This window comes from Oncorhynchus tshawytscha, linkage group LG03, assembly GCF_018296145.1.
Source record: "Oncorhynchus tshawytscha isolate Ot180627B linkage group LG03, Otsh_v2.0, whole genome shotgun sequence".
Classification (NCBI taxonomy): Eukaryota; Metazoa; Chordata; class Actinopteri; order Salmoniformes; family Salmonidae; genus Oncorhynchus; species Oncorhynchus tshawytscha.
Window position 1 is genome coordinate 34,775,209 of NC_056431.1, and position 16,708 is coordinate 34,791,916.

At 38.6% G+C, this 16,708-nt stretch overlaps 1 protein-coding gene across 2 annotated transcripts; it reads right to left on the bottom strand.

Annotated features, from left to right (window-relative positions):
- Positions 1-694: 694 nt before the first annotated feature.
- Positions 695-16,328, bottom strand: LOC112234792 (short stature homeobox protein). 2 transcript variants are annotated; one of them, XM_024403102.2, is made up of 5 exons: positions 15,981-16,328; positions 14,055-14,263; positions 7,834-7,891; positions 7,441-7,529; positions 695-4,272 (listed from the first exon to the last, which is right to left on the bottom strand). In XM_024403102.2, exons 1-5 carry the CDS (start codon positions 16,228-16,230, stop codon positions 4,027-4,029), a joined length of 852 nt encoding a protein of 283 aa, XP_024258870.1. In that variant the 5' UTR covers positions 16,231-16,328; the 3' UTR covers positions 695-4,026. The 2 variants fall into 2 exon arrangements, with proteins under 2 accessions (XP_024258870.1, XP_024258865.1); XM_024403097.2 differs by having other exon boundaries at positions 7,441-7,550.
- Between the last annotated feature and the right edge of the window lie 380 nt (positions 16,329-16,708).

Below are 16,708 nucleotides of genomic sequence, written 5' to 3' on the forward strand. Positions count from 1 at the left end.
CTTGCATGTTGAGCCTATCTAGACTAAGCTGTCTCAATTCATGTCACTGCAACTGCACTGTCAAGCCACAGAGAGCATGAACAGTCCAGTCCATCTGATCATAGTTGAGTGTGACATTCACAAGAGGTGATCAAAACAATTGCACTACAAAACTATCTCTCACAGGGTAGCTAGCATAGAGCGTAGCTATGGCTAAAAGCTTCAGGCCTCACATTTTCAGTTCCATCTCTTGCAGAACTTGAGCCCTGGCACAGTGAGATAGCTTGGGAATATTTGCTATAATCTGTTTCAAACAGAGATTGGATAACTTCAATTACAAATCAAGGTACCCAAATAAGTGTTAAAACATTTCATGTGGGCACCCCCCTGAATGTTGACAATATTATTGCTGGGCCATCCCACTGGTTTCAGAGCACACAATGAATAAATTATTCACAAATACTTTGTACTTGAAGTAGGTCACAATATTTTAAGAAGTTAATCATGGTTTTCAATTAGTTAGATTAATTTGTTTATATTTTCATATGTACATCTCAAAAGCTTAATTTTAACAGTACAATACAAGAGAAGGACATCAGTGGACCATCCCCTTGTAATAACCTCTAAAAAAATTGTTTAAACGAAACACAACTTCAACATGGTTTTCACTGTAGATACACACACACACACACACACACACACACACACACACACACACACACACACACACACACACACACACACACACACAGCCCCTTCCCTATTATTACATTATTATTTTATTTGTGACTTGTGGCCAACATAAACAGCTTTAACATGTTGACAAAGCAGCCATGGCTCATTGCTGGTTGATGGATGGCTGTGTGTGCCTAGCTAATTATTAGTACACATAAAAGGATGCTGTTATTTTCAGACCTGGCCCAGCAGGCCCCAGCCTGAGAGGTCAGTGGGTAAATACAGGCCGATCAGTATGCGTTTATATTGCTCAACCATGATGTATGTACAAATTAAATGTGCAGAAACCTTATAGGGTGTACAAGCACAACAGCCTTGCTCTTGCTCCAGTTACAGAATCTTACATTTTCAGGTTCCATCTCTGTCATTTGAACAGAGGGCTTTATACATGTTCGGTTCCAGATTTGGGGCCATGATGCTGGCGTACATCTGGATTTCATAGCGGCTCAATTTTCTCCGCTGACGTGGGGTAAGATTGGGATCTGATGAGCTTTGATGGCCGACATGAAAACTGCGTAAATGTCAGAGCTGGAATGATATTGATTGGTAGGTTCAACCTGAGACAACCCCTGAGCATCGGCTGTAACCTGTCACGATGGTCACACAGCATTAATCTACATCAGCTCATAAAGTACCTGGCTATTGCTTCAAGTAAGGGGATCTGGCATACTCTAATAATGTGTACTACGGTATTCACTTCCGTAATGTTTTGATGACGATAATCATGTTTTGATTTAAAGCCTCTTGTTGTATGATTATAAGTCACTCAATATATAAGAATCTAATAAATGACTAAAAAGTAAAATGCCAAATGTAACCCTTCCAAGGCCCAAAATTCCTCACAGAGCAATATATGTATATATATTGTTTTGATTAATCTGGAATGGAGTTGTTTAAGTATCTTAAAACTGCAATACAAATATGTATAAATGTATTGATAGTTTACAAGATGTACATTTCATATTTTGTGAATCAAAAGAAAAACAAGAAGAAACGGTATAGTGATCATGTTTTAGCATGCTTGCAAATGAAATGATAATACTTGTGGTGGACATAACAAATTCCATGGAGCTTAATCAAATCAAATCCATGAAACGTTTGTAAACTCGGACATGCTACATTTTTAGGCAAACAATGCACAACAGCCACGCATCTCCCTTTGCAAATGTAACATTAAAAAAAACATACAAATAAATGCAAAGCCATGTAAAAATGTACACTTGAATTTCAACTATTTAATAATTGTATAAACTTTCTAAAATAATAAATAAAAGCACCCACGTGTTTAATTTAAAATGGAGACATCTCTAAACAACAGTTACCGGTGGTTTGTGAACTGAGTAAATGTTGATTAAAACATTGTTTGAGGTAGACTTTACAAGGATCTACAGGCTCCGAGGCATTATTGACTATGAGATCTGTTTCTCAATGACACAAAAAAATACCCTTTGAATTTACAAGTGTTCAACATTTTATCCTAGGTGGTAGGCATTATTTATCTAGGTTGTATCTTGTTATCTTACTTATCTTACCATGAAATTGCAACTTAAACATGCAACGTTTAATATGTACAGGCCTAAAGCAACACTGCCATGGCTTTGTTGTTCCCATAACATATATTGTCAAATTTGTTAGAATCTTTGGTGGAATGTAACATCAATTCTTTGTCCCATATCAATTATGATAAATTATTTCAGATCCTAGCTTTTCAATTGTTAATTTCTGCAGCATGAAACACATGTGCTCATGTCTACCTAAACAGGCTATTATTGTGTTCTGATGTGTACAAAACTACATTTGAAAACCATTGAATCTCTGGAGTTATGGCGCATGATTGAGGATGAGTTCGCAACATAATACAATGCTTTAGGAAAAACAGATCTGTTTGGCAAAGAAATTAGACACACCGATTTAATCGGTGCATGAAATAAATGACTGAAAATCATTTGTTTAAAATGAACAATGAACAATTTGTTTATTATTTTTAAACTTTTTTCATATTTACAATATTGCACTTAAACTGCACAAAAGTGCATTTCAGTTTAACTGATGCTTCCTTCATGTTTTAAAAATTACAAAAAAATTGCAGTTATACCCTTTATCCCTCGAAACGTTTTGTGAACGTCTCTTTTTGATGACATGATAAAAACCAAATTGGTTCCTATTCCCGCCTCATTTAGTAAAGTAGTATCTTCTAGTAGTGCCATTTGTAAACGCACACATACAAAACCTGAAGTGCAAAGAATATCTTCACTTCTATTCCTAGGAAATAGCACTATAAACAGAAAGAAAGAAAGCTAGAGAGAGAGAACAATGTGAGGAGAAAAGCTAAAAGACATTTGGACTCAGACACATTCCTGGCAACACATATCTTAGTCCTCCGAAAGCAGAAAAAATAAGGAATTCGAATTGCTTCTTTCTGTCAGTCAAAAGTTTAAAGGAAATCAAACCCAAATGACCATTGGCCTTGTGGATGAGGGTATAGAGGGCGGTTTGAATGGCAGTGATACAACAGAATTGGGGCGTTAGGTCAGATACAACATAAAGGCCAGGCTCCATGATAGACCTGCAGTCCTGCAATCAAACTCATGCACTGGGCAGCGGCAGGAAACAATACAGTGGCCATTTCTTATCTCTTTTTTTTTGTTTTTTGTTTGTCTTTTTTGTGTGTAAAGTTTAGAGCGGGTCCGATGCCTTGTGTTGTCAGTGTCTTTTTTCACACATGCAACAGTCTGTAAAGTCAACGTGACGGCATCGGATTCAGTGAGGCTCTAGTATTTGCACCCTGCTTGCTTGCTTTGACAGTTTGCTTTGTTCTAAAGTCTCCTGGTCTGGTCTGGCCTGGTTTAGCCTGGCCCTGGCCTGGCCCTGTCCTTCAGCTCAGACAGACATCCACATGTGTTTGTATGGTCCTGGACTTGTGATGTGTGCCTGGAGTGGACTGAGCCACTGGCCCCGCAGAAGTCCTGCCTGTTGGGCGAAAAGTAAAAGGAGATTTCATTGGTATTTATTTACCGTTCTCTCTACAAGTGGTTGTTTTGATAGCTGGTTTTGTGACAATTTTCTCGCTCCATCCTCCATCTTCCACCGCCTCCTCCTCCTCTTCCTCCACTTATCCTCTACCCCTTTCTTTACCTGTGTCTTTCTTTTTCTCTCTCTCTCTATCTCTCTCTTACATTCTCCCTCTCATTGTTTTAATTTTAATTTTTTTGTTTAAGCTGTAAGTGTCAGACCCGATCACTGGGCTCAGTCTTGTGTGAGAAGTGGGTTATTATGAGGGCGTGGGGCAAGTGGAGGGGAAGCCTGGTGAGGTCAGAGACCCAGAGCTTCAGCATGTTTTCTTGCCTTGAGTCGGAGATCGGCGATGCTAGAGTTCTTGCTGTTGCTCTTGGCAGCCGCGGCCACGGCCGCCGCTGCAGAGGCTGAGTCCGCTAGCGAGGCGATTGGAAGTCCGAAGGGTGGGGGCGGGAACATCAGGTAGGGTGCGTGCGCTGCCAGGTGAGGGTGCAGGTGATGGTGGGAGTGAGCCACGCTCTCCAACTGGAGCTGGGCCTGAACCTGCAGGACAACCAAAAACAAACCCTAGGTTAGTGAGTCCTTCCCAGCCATTTAGGCTGTGTGTATGTGAGGAGAGCTGAAGGTTTAGGTTACACAGTTTGATACTATTAAATTATCCTTCAAGTTCCACCCCCTCGAAGCTGTTGCTTACTTTGTGTTTTCTAAGAGAATAGTTAGGAAGTGCACTCAGAGTCCTTTTTTCATGTCAGCTATTCTTAAAGTTAATGAATCATACATAACTTCACAGACACAATGTCCAATTTCACAGCCTGGAATCAAAGTTTCTCTAAGACCCTGCACAGATTTGTCTAATTCACTGAGAACTCCCTAATAACCTTGGAAATATGCAATGTCCTGTTATCCTGATTTTGGATTCAACTGCATAAATAAACAATTTTGCACCCCAACAACATTCACGTATTTAGAATTATAAATATTTATCCATAAATATTCCTGAGCAAAGGGAAAGTGAGTCTTAAGGAGCATAGAATATCAGTTTTCACATTCTTGGCAATTATTTTGAGAAGTAGGTGAAAATTACACATCCCTGTACTTCAGAGGGAGAGCTACGTTGCCTTTTGCCATTTCTCATGTGTTTCAAACTCCACAGAAAACAGAGAAGTGGATTGCCTTTTGCTTTCTCATCCAACCCAAATAAAACTTAATTTAAGCAACGTATGGTAAACATTTTAAGAGAGAGCGAGCTGTCTTTACCAATTCTTTATTTTGGAAAATCATTGAAATTAAAGTTGTTTAACTGCAAGAGAGAATTAATGTAAACCCCAAAATATGCTTTATTGGACGTTATTTCATTGCATACTGCTGACCAGTATTTGTACTCTCACTGCATTGCAGTAACAGGACCCACAGACACGAGGCAGTGCATAAATACCCAGTAGGTTTCTTTTCCTTGGTTACCAAGTGGCACTGTTACCAAACACTCAAAAAAGAGGCCCGATTCCAGATGCATGGATATTAACTTTTCATAAGGCACGGCTAACATTCAAACAAAGGGCCTTGTTCCAAATGTATCAGTACAGACTGTCTGTCAAATTCAGAAGGGATCTCTTAGCGTGCTGTAAAGGATCAGTGAAATGGAACAGGGCATGAGGCGCTACGGACGCTTCAGATGCCATATCTTAATTTGACCATCCTGTTGTTGAAGGAATTGTCCTGCACTGCAAGAAATGCAAACTTGTAGTGTATTACAGTTTTTTTATTGATATCTCAATAGGTAGTTACAGTCTTGTCCCATCGCTGCAACTCCCGTACGGACTCAGGAGAGGCAAATCAAGAGCCATGCATCCTGCGTCCATGACCCTGACAATCTACACTGCTTTTTGACACACTGCTCGCTTAACCCGGAAGCCAGCCACACCAATGTCTCAGAGGAAACACCTTAGACCGCTGTGCCACTCGGGAAGCCCTTGTATATTCGCGGTTGAAAAAACGCTTTTAAAGTTTTCAATTTCCACTTTTACATTTCAGACTTGCTTATGTCATGCTTCACTTTTCTGCTTTCAAGTTTACTACTTTTTTTTACTGAATCCATGGCATTATTTAGAATGCATACTACAGAAGCTTATACTTAAGAAATAAGGCACGAGTGGGTGTGGTATATGGCCAATGTACCACGGCTAAGGGATGTTCTTAAGCACGACACAATGCGGAGTGCCTGGATACAGCCGTAGCGGTGGTATATTGGCCATATACCACAAACCCCCTCGTGCCTTATTGCTTAAATATAAGCTTCTGCTAATCAGCATTCAGGGCTCTAATGACCCAGGTTATAATATACTATATAGAACAAATTATTTGAACAACAGTGCAGAAAGAAAGTGCGGTTTCACGTAAAACATTTTTTAAATAGTGTGCATTCAACAGGACCTCATACCCTCATGTTCCTGAATGTTCCATAGTTCCCTACTCCACCTGCTGAGCCATCTGTCAGGTGAAACTACATTTATAAAATCCTAACTATATTGGTAAGTATGGTGTCCAGTAGAGGTTGTGTATGAAAGCAGCTTGGAAACGAAGAAAGCATCAGAACCACAACGAAATCAGAGGGATCTCACATTCTGCTACACATGGTTTGAAAAAGCATGTGGTCAAATGAAGCTTCGGACATCATTGATAAAGTGATACACAAATTGGCACACTGCTTCGAAGCTAGCTGCTTAGCGATTTGGAAGCATGCCTCGGAGCTCTGGTTCCAAACGTAACATCACTAACTCTGGCTGGATTCCAGTAGGTTTTCAACTTTGCAAGCCAGCATAATGTGACTTGCAGGCCCGATGTGGCCTGTAAACCAAGGTGTTTCCTAACACCAATGGTGATAGGGTAAAACTAGGACATCCAAGTAAGGCCTTACAATGTGTAACATTTTGTCATAAAGTTTCATTTAACGATAACATTCACCTAGATACTAATTTGGTAAAAGCTACAGGCCTTTAAAAGGAAACTAACACTAACAAATACAGTCATGGGTGGTAACCCTGGATTGCTGTCTGTCTCAGGCCTGGTAGAGGTAGTGCTTCTCTCTCAGTACACAGGTCTCATGCCTCCCTCCCTGCAAACGCAGCTCACCATCAATATCCATCAGAGACTTCTCCAGTCTCTGCTTTCATCATCTCTTTTATGTGCCCCCGATGCCGTGGCGTTCACTTAATTAGAGCCAAGCTTTTCACAGGGGTGAGGCGGACAACGCAGTGGCCAGGCCTCAAAAACAGACACCGCCAGATCAAATGACTCTCCAACACACATGCACAAATACACCACTCGCAACACACCCCAAAGGTGAAAGGCGTTCTGGGGTTGACTTGAATTGTGCACCCCCCCCCCAGCTCCATAGAATTCTCAATTGCCACCTAGCCTTTGTAAACTATCTCTCTCAATTGAGAGTATGAAAAGTATGATTGTTTATATTTTGGGGCTCAATATCAACTACACGTTCTATTGGATTAAAGAGGGGGGAAAGTAGCGTGAATTTGTATGACTACATCAAACCTTTCAACCATGCTAACACATTTAGCTTTTTTCACACTATAGCTTTTTGTCAGTTAATGGATGTTAAATATTGATGTTTGCTCGTGTACAATCACTCATGCATGCATTTTCGAGGTAAATAATGAATGTGGGATTCGTCATGAAAAATAGAAAACAAAGCACCTGTTGAAAAGGCATCCGTAGAGCTCCCATGTTGACGTAGGGCGCTACTCTGCAGGCATCCAGATGACTGGCAGTGCCCAGAATGACACCTGGAAAGTAGGAAGAAGTGTCTGTCAGACAGTGAGACAGTTATGTTTGATTATAAGGCAGGCTGAAATGGTTGGTCAAAGTTTACAAGATTCACATTTTTCATTTTGCACTTGATAGTATAATAATTTAACATAATAAAGTACATGCGCGCATAATTATTGTAGGTATTGCACGAAATATAGCAAGCTTTTACATGACACTGAATTATGTGGAATAAACATTTGCAAGTGTAAAAGTACAAGCTTAGTAATCATCACAACACAAATATTTAAACAAATAGATGGATAGTAAAATAGAATTTACCTTTATGCATCTGGTTTTCTTGTTTCCGACATTTTGCTCTTCTGTTTTGAAACCAAACCTGGAAACCAAAATGTAAGCAGTGAATACACAGCAAAATCAATGGTATACATTCAACTGTAGCTTAATTTCAGTGAACATTTGAGTCCCACTGTACTGGTGTTAAAATAAGACTTTTGAAAGGGTTAAAGATTTAACTCTGTTTCAGTGTTCCCCATTTTACTTGGAAAGTGTCAAATGTAAATGTACACTAGTTTCAGTGTGAGTATGAGTCCCACAGAACTGGTGTTAAAATAACACTTTAGAAAGTGTGAAAGATTTAACTTGCAGTGTTCCCCATTCTACTCTTAAAGTGTTTAAATGAACATGATTGTGGTGTTTGCATAGTTCTACTGTAGAGAGATATGCAGTGTAAAGCAACACTTGATTTAGAGTAAACTGGACTCACTTTGCTTAGTGCCAACACTGTTACTCTTTCTCAGTGTAAGAAATTAACAACTGTAGTGTTACAGTAAATCGTTTTGAGGTGTTGTTTTAACACTGTGCGGTGTAAAGCCTAATTTACATATTTCCCAAGGTGCCTTTTCTTTTCGCGGTTAATTTTATACTTAAGTTCCATGACTGTATTTGATATTGACAGAGACATGTCTACCGAAAAAAAAAAAAATCATTTAAAGGCCTGTGGCTTTCACCAAGTGAGTACCTAGGCAAATGCCATTATTAAATTATAACTCAATGAAAATACATACAGTACCAGTCAAAAGTTTGGACACACCTACTCATTCCAATGTTCTTTATTTGTACTATTTTATACATTGTAGAATAATATTGAAGACATCAAAACTATGAAATAACACATATGTAATCATGTAGTAACCAAAAAAAGTGTTAAACAAATCAAAACACATTACATATTTTAGAATCTTCAAAGTAGCCACTCTTTGCCTTGATGACAGCTTTGCACACTGTTGAAAATAGTAAAAATAAAGAACATCCTTGAATAAGCAGGTGTATCCAAATTTTTGACTGGTACTGTTTATCATAAGGCCTTACTTTGATGGCCTAATTTTACCCTAACACAATGGTGTTAGGCAGCTGCTGGTTTACAGACCACATCAGGCCCTGCAAGTCACATAACGCCGGCTTGCAAAGTGATGTGTAAAACCTATTGGAATCCAGGCAGAGTTAGGCTATCCAACAGTTGGATTTTGTTTAACCTGCACCCTGCTTTCAGAATGACTCTCAGGGTTAGGAAAGTTGACAAGAAGACTACCTAAACCATTTAAACTGGAACAACCATTTCAGTAACAGGTGCATTAAATCTGACTGATTGGATTAGTTTAGATACATGTGTTATTTATCTTTGTGTAGCATAAGATTAATCAATCAATGTATATGCAAAAACTCAGATATTTAAAACAATCTTAAATAATCTACCTGAATTAGAGAATGCACAGCAAATTTTATTTTAATGATAACATATTTGCTTAGGCCACAGGACTATGTCATTAAAAAATACTGTAAAAGGTGGTTTTCACTCCAAAGGCAAGGCACTTTGGAATATATGAAAATAAGGCTTTACACTAAGCAGTGTGATGATTTAACACTGAAAGGTGTGAACCCATATACAGTAGACAATGTCAGTGTTGATTTAACATTGCATAATTTGCTGCGTACAAAATATCGACAGACAATGTATGGCCTAACAATAATGTCGACACTAAAATATATGTAGGCCTAGTGCTAAACAAACGGTGCAAAAAAAGGTCACTGTTACTCTGTGTAATCCAACTACGCCCCATTGCTCACCAGGTTGCAGAAGCAGCATAGCCTATTGTTAACTATTATCAACCTAATTCCCCTCCATTAATCCATCATCTCCTCTCCCCTTCCACCCCAGTTATGATTATCATTTACAGTAGCGGGATTCGCGATTAGATGACCACAAAGGGCGCTGTCTAATTATTCATGGTTCCGCAGCCATTTTACACAAGTGAACATGATTAAAGGCGTTTGGATTGGACTGCAACAATACGTTTGTCGATAAAGTATGCATTATTGACTTTGCCTGCCCACAGATGATTAAATAAGAACGTGTTCTTAACTAACTTGCCTAGTTACATAAAGGTTAACTAAAAACTAAAATAAATAAACCTCAATCTGTCACTACATTGCATATTGCAAACAAATGTGAGTCTAATGTTGTGTTTAGGAATAGGCTATTATGGCCTATTATTAGCCTGTTTCCTATTATTATTATTATTATAGGCTATGGCTATATCATTATTCTTATACTGCTAATTATATTATTTGATTGTTTTAGGCGTGGCTATATCACGAGGTGTATTTAATTAGTCTACTTTTTAATCACTACTGTTTTTGTTCCTCAAAGGTCTGTATTAACACAACAACTACAAATAAATCAAAAAGTATACAGCTCAGGATCAATTCCAATTAGCCTACGTACCAGAATGATAATCAAAGTGAACTACACTGGTTGCGACAGTAATTTCACCATTAAGGACCACTCAATGATGCGCTTCACAAACACCCTAATTTCATTTCCTTTGGATTTTTATTAGAGACAGTGAATAATGACATTTAATTTAGCTCTGCACCAGACACCTAAATATATTAGTCGTAGGTCTAATCAAATTACTCCGCGCTCCTCACCAAGCTCTCATAACTTTCCATTAGATTCCCGACAGCTGCGCGCGGCGTAGGGCTTCTGTTTCGACACCTACGTGCAGGTTCTATACCCTTCTATCTACCACATTCATGCCGTACAATTTTCTTCAGATTAATTTGGGTTTTCAAATCGAAAACCGGTCCCTTAGCCATGAACAGGAGAGGCTGCGACGTAGTTTTTAAATGTGTGTGGTTTTGGCCCTAACGGTCGATTTCAGTCCATTAAATAGCCCTATGTGTTTGTTGATAGTGTGTGTTATTGTTGTAAATATTTATCCCACTGCGTTTTAGCAGGTACGGCTAAATGTTGTCATATCCTGTTAACCAGAATTGTATTTAGGCCATTTACAATTACATTTTTGTTTTATGTTGAGCTTGCAAGCCGTTACTGGGTGTATATTTATAATATTACTTATTCCTCCGATTAGATCTCAGAACATGAGGTGTCCCACCGACTGAGTTCCAGCAGAATTGAATTAGCCTATTTCTAATCCATTTTTAAGGGAACAGTATATCAAGCCAATGCCAGATATTACAAAGACAACACGGGAGGAAAGGAGGTGACTGACATATAGCCTACACGGTTGTCCCCTAACGTGTTCTCCCCTAAGCACTCGTACAATCTCTTCATACATTTTAATGATGTGATGAGATCTTTCCGAAGCACATTATTATTGTTATTCATTTAACCTTTATTTAACTTTTTATTCTACAACAATCTGCCAGGAGACAACAATAATCTGCCAGGAGCGAACAAAAATCTGCCAGGACACAACAACAACAATCTGCCAGGTTTAAATTCACCCAATGCCACTTTTTTTCTTTTTTTTACTAGGAAAGTCAGTTAAGAACAAATTCTTATTTTCAATGACGGCCTAGGAACAGTGGGTTAACTCTGTGTACCTTGTCAGCTCGGGGATTTGAACTTTCAACCTTCCGGTTACTAATCCAACGCTCTAACCACTAGGCTACCCTGCCGCCACACTTTGAGCAACTATGATGTGGCAATGGCTGTAGGTGTAATTGTATTTGCTTTAAAGCAACAGTATTTTGGTAGGTCTGTCTAACATTTTTGCTTGATAATTTATTCAAGGCAAAATAAATAAATACAAGTTTAACAGTAACCAGTACAGTATTATTATTATTAGTAGTAGTATAATTATTGCGCTATTATTGGTCTGTAATTGTACCTGATACCATCCATGAGAAGTATTTGCCAGAAATGTAATTTAGAAACATTGCCAAACTAATTTCACCGAGGTCGTGAGGTCAATCTGTGTAATAGACTCATGTGGCTTTCCACAATATCGAGTCAGTTACATCCACACAGTTTACTGAATCTTATATCGCATGATATGTTTGTCTCGTTGCATCTGGTGTGTGTAGGTTACATCTCGGTATAACTGGGCCCCAAGAGAACAGGCAGGGCTAACCAAAAATAATATTAGGCCTATAGTATATTAAATGAATCATAACCAGTGACAATTGCAAGTGGGTGAATAATTGATATAAAAACAGAAACCTCAGCGCTATCTTATTTATAAATCTGAATATGCATTGTCTTTAAAGTGCACCGGAAACGATTATCCTAACGTGTTTATCTCACGAAATTTAAGGAAATAAAAATAACTTTAAAGAATTTTTTTTTTTAATAGTAAGACGACGTTTCAGAATGAATATACCCCAAACCTGACAGGTCAACAATTTCATTTATTTAATTATGAAATCAATGTGAAGTAACAACTTTCAAAAGATTTCACCTTTACCAATATGACAACATACATTGTATAAGTAAGTCAAAGTGTATCTAAACATTCGATTTTTTTTTTATAGCCACATAGTTTTTAAATTGTATGCTTATCAATATGGTTTGTAGTAGGCTGTTGCATTGCAAACCCATAAGTCTTGGCCGTATAGCCTTCTGCAACGTGTTTCATTTGTGACCAAACATCATTCCTGATCTAGGCCCTACATTACACCCATCTTACCCATATAGGGCCCGCCGCTTTACACTACACTTCTTTGACAACACAAACTAGGTCCAATAGAGATACTTGTGTAGTGTAAAGAGAAGGCTCTAGATTCAAATATGTCTTTAAGAGATGTCTCCCACACAACTTCCGGAGTTAGTGTGGGACATCTACACCACATACCCCCCTCTGTTAGCAAAATTCAGAATTAAAGTCTGTACAATGTCTACACATTTGTGAATCATTGCATTAATTAAGTGTGCAACATTATGTGCAATATGGTTTAGATGAGAAGCTCCTGTATAGTTTGAATTGGATTTACGGTATGCTGATAGCTGAACTCACACATGACGCGCGAATTTGCCTTTGGCCACACCACAACTAAGGCTAGTGTAAACAGAAAAGTTGCAAAGCTGATGTTGAAGAGAGATAGCTCTCACTAGACATATTTTACTCATGTAAATCCACTCTTATTTTGAAACACGAATTACAGTAGGCCTCATTTTCTTGAATCGCCACCTATTATCCACATATCCACTGTCTCTGTCTCTGGACGTCTCAATCTGACAAACTCTCACGAATTGTTTCATAACATGTTAAGAGCCTCGTTAAGAGCCTCGTTATCATGTAATTTAAGCATTATGATGATCGTACCAGATGTATCGTTATTTACTAGCCAACGTTGTTAAGTGTTTCCCAAAGAAGAACGTAGAACGTTCGCTAAATAAAAACCATGTTACCAAACCCGTTCACATGGTTGGTTAACTCTTGAGGTTCCTCGGGTCTCGATCAAATAAGATACACCTGCTTTTAGATTTAATGCAACTCACCGCTGGAACAATTTAGAAAACCCATTACAATTGGATGTTCTGGTGTCGCTCGGGCAATTGAATGTGTTGATTGAGGACCTAGTAGTTTAGGAATGAATGTAACTGTTTTTCTTACTTTTTGTGTTGTGCTGTATTTTTGAATTTACATTGTATTGATTGCTGTTTTATTTCATATTATATTTGGTTGTTGTGTTGACTCTCGATGTTTTTTTCTCCTGAATAAATAAAAAAACACCAAATGTAAATAGTCCTAGCCTATATAGGCCCATGTAGCCTAACTTTTAATGCAGTCATCTCGATTTTCATTTGATGCATCAAATTATCAAATTGTAACAATTGCAAATAATTTGGCAACTTTGTAGGCTATTTGTAGTTAACCTTGCTCAGAAGTTAGCGGCATTCACAGTCAGACGGATAGCCTAAACATCTTGATTCTGTGTTAAGCGAAGATCTTCTGTGAACCAAATGACATGGAAGAGCAAAAAAGCATCTAAGAAGGTCAGAATGTTCTGAAAATGATCTTAACGCTACGAAGGCTCTGTGAAACGAGGCCTACAACAATCCTTTATGCTTTCCGCTCAAAAGCGCAACCTTTTTTGCCCACGTTTTTTTGTACAAAACGTTGATGAAAAGTAGGGACAGACCTTTCTAGGGTTTTGTCCAAAAGCGTATACCTTTATCCCTGCAGGTTTATATTTATGGTTTTCACTTTCAGTTGATGGAGACCGGGTGTTACCTGCACTCTTGCCTCTGACAGTCCCAGCCTCTGGCTCAGCTCTTCCCGCATGAAGGCGTCGGGGTAGTGAGTCTCGTCGAACAGGCGCTCCAGCTCGTTGAGCTGTTCCAGAGTAAAGTTTGTCCTGCTCCGCCGCTGCTTCAGTTTGCTCTGTGCGTCCTCGTCCTCAGACTTTAGGTCCTCCTTCTTCTCTTTACACTCATATATCCCTGCGCGAACACATGTTTTAAAATACAGTACACCTCTAGATTAAACATAACAAACGCTTACACCTGCACCTGCAACTAATCTCTCTCTCTCTCACACACACACACACACACACACACACACACACACACACACACACACACACACACACACACACACACACACACACACACACACACACACACACACACACACACACACACACACACACACGCAGGCTCCGTGTGTAGCGTATATTTACTTGGTGGGATATATAGTAAGTGTTATGGTAGCCAGCCAGAGAAAAAGAAGAGAACATTTTTCAGAAACTCGATCTCTATTGGTCAAAATACAATTTACAAATGTATTTAGAAATAAATTACCAAAATGCAGGCTATATTATATTGAACATGATTCACACACATTATGATATCCTCGATCATAAAAGCATGTAACGTTCAGGTCTAATTATAATTTCCTCAATGGCATTTAACAGACTGCACATGGCACCTTTATTGGCAGGAATGCCCTGCCGAAAACGCAACAATATTCACTATCTAAAACTGAGCATGGCTATACCCAACACCAACCATTATATGCTATTATTTTTAATGTGATTATTATTTTGGAAAATTATAGTGGTCATTGTTTTACAGTAAGTTGTGAATTGTATTTTTTTTAATGATTATATATATATTTTTCTTCTAGATTGAAAAAAAGTTATTCCTCGAGTTTGTAACCTATTAGCCTAATTGTCGTGAAATGTTTTATATGATATCATAGGCCTATCTATCATACAACAAACCATTTCCATGGCAGTTATACTTCTAAACCTGATAAATAACTTAACTTAGTGGGTATATAAGTCTATAAATCTGAATATTTCACAAGATTTCACAAGTTAATCGTTTTTACTTAAAAGACAGTTGTGTTCAGATAGTTATTGATGACAGGTTATAAACATATTATTACCGGGTCTAATGTCTTGGTATATCATTAATATCATCATCATATTTTGCCTGTAACAATTTTTTTTCATCATTATAGACGGACCTATAGACGGACCAATTGTGTGCTATACAAAAAGGTAGTGGAGAACTTACTTCCAAACACTGATAGGCCTATTACAGTGCAAGAGCATGCATCCAACTTCGAGGTGCACGGGATAATTTTGTGTATGAAGTTATTTGTATGTCTATATGTGTTATGTCATGTAAATTAAAGCAAGAAGCACTTCATATAGGTGAACAGTCAAAATAAAAAGGTCTGGTCCATTGAACGAGAGATTAAAATGTAAATTATTAGGCTATTGGAAGGCAGAAGGGAAAATATCACTCCTATTCATTGTGCAGTGGAAACATTGCTGAGGCCTATCATGAATCTCATCGCCATCAATACGTGAGTATTCATCGATATGATTTGCTATTTAATATGCTACAATGATCGACAGCAGTGAGATAATATTGATATTATATAGATTACATTCAAAATAGGCTATTATAGAGAAAAGTGTTTCAAAGAATCTACAAATTACTACGACCTGTGTTTACGGGATACCTTCAACAATAACTGCAGTAAATCGAAATGTTTTCGTTACAGTTTTGAGCGTGTCAATGTTTTGGCCACAATACGTTTACAATCGATGTCTGTTATTGTTAAAACCAAGGGCTTGGTCCGTGTAAGAATGCGATGCATCTCAGCCATTCACGCTACAACTCGAGCGGGTGGATAAAAACGTACCTTCTGTGGCCCTTGAAACGTTAAACTCCTTGAGTTTTTCTTTCTCTAGCTCTATGTGCTCCTTGAATAGATGTACTGGGAAGTGGTTGCTGCCTTCCGTTATGTCCTGTAGACTTGTCTCCGAGTTCCCTAGCTCCCTCGCCCGCGCCAAGCCACTCTCCAAAACTTCCCTGTACGTGATACTCTCCTTACTGCTCTCCTTGGTTTTCTGGTCGAAAGATTTCGAGACGAACGCTGTAAGTTCTTCCATGGCCGCTCAGTGGTCCTGAGCACCGAAATCCACTTTAAAATTACCTATATAACCTTAGCAGTCTGCTCGTAGAGCGCTCCGTCGTGATATCACTCCTGCTGTTATGATTGTGTTTTTGAGAGCACACTATTTATACACCGCCACCTCAGCCCAGCCCCCATCTCTGTGTCTTGGGCAATTATGGGCTGCTCGACTTGTCTGAATTCAACTTTCAGCAGCTTCTCCAGAAATCAATGCTTCGACGGAGGCGGTTAATTGAATTACGGGTCATTAAAATGCCTAAGGTGCCTTACGGCGAAAAGCGTGCGAGATCTGTAGGCCCATGTTTAATTAATTCAACGATAATTTCATTAACGTGATTATGAAATGTGAATACGGAGTGGTTGGGTTTGCTCCTCCTGGTGTTGCTATTTGTTTGAGCTGAATTAAAATCACAATAACATCAACAACAATGATAATATAATACATATGCTCCAAC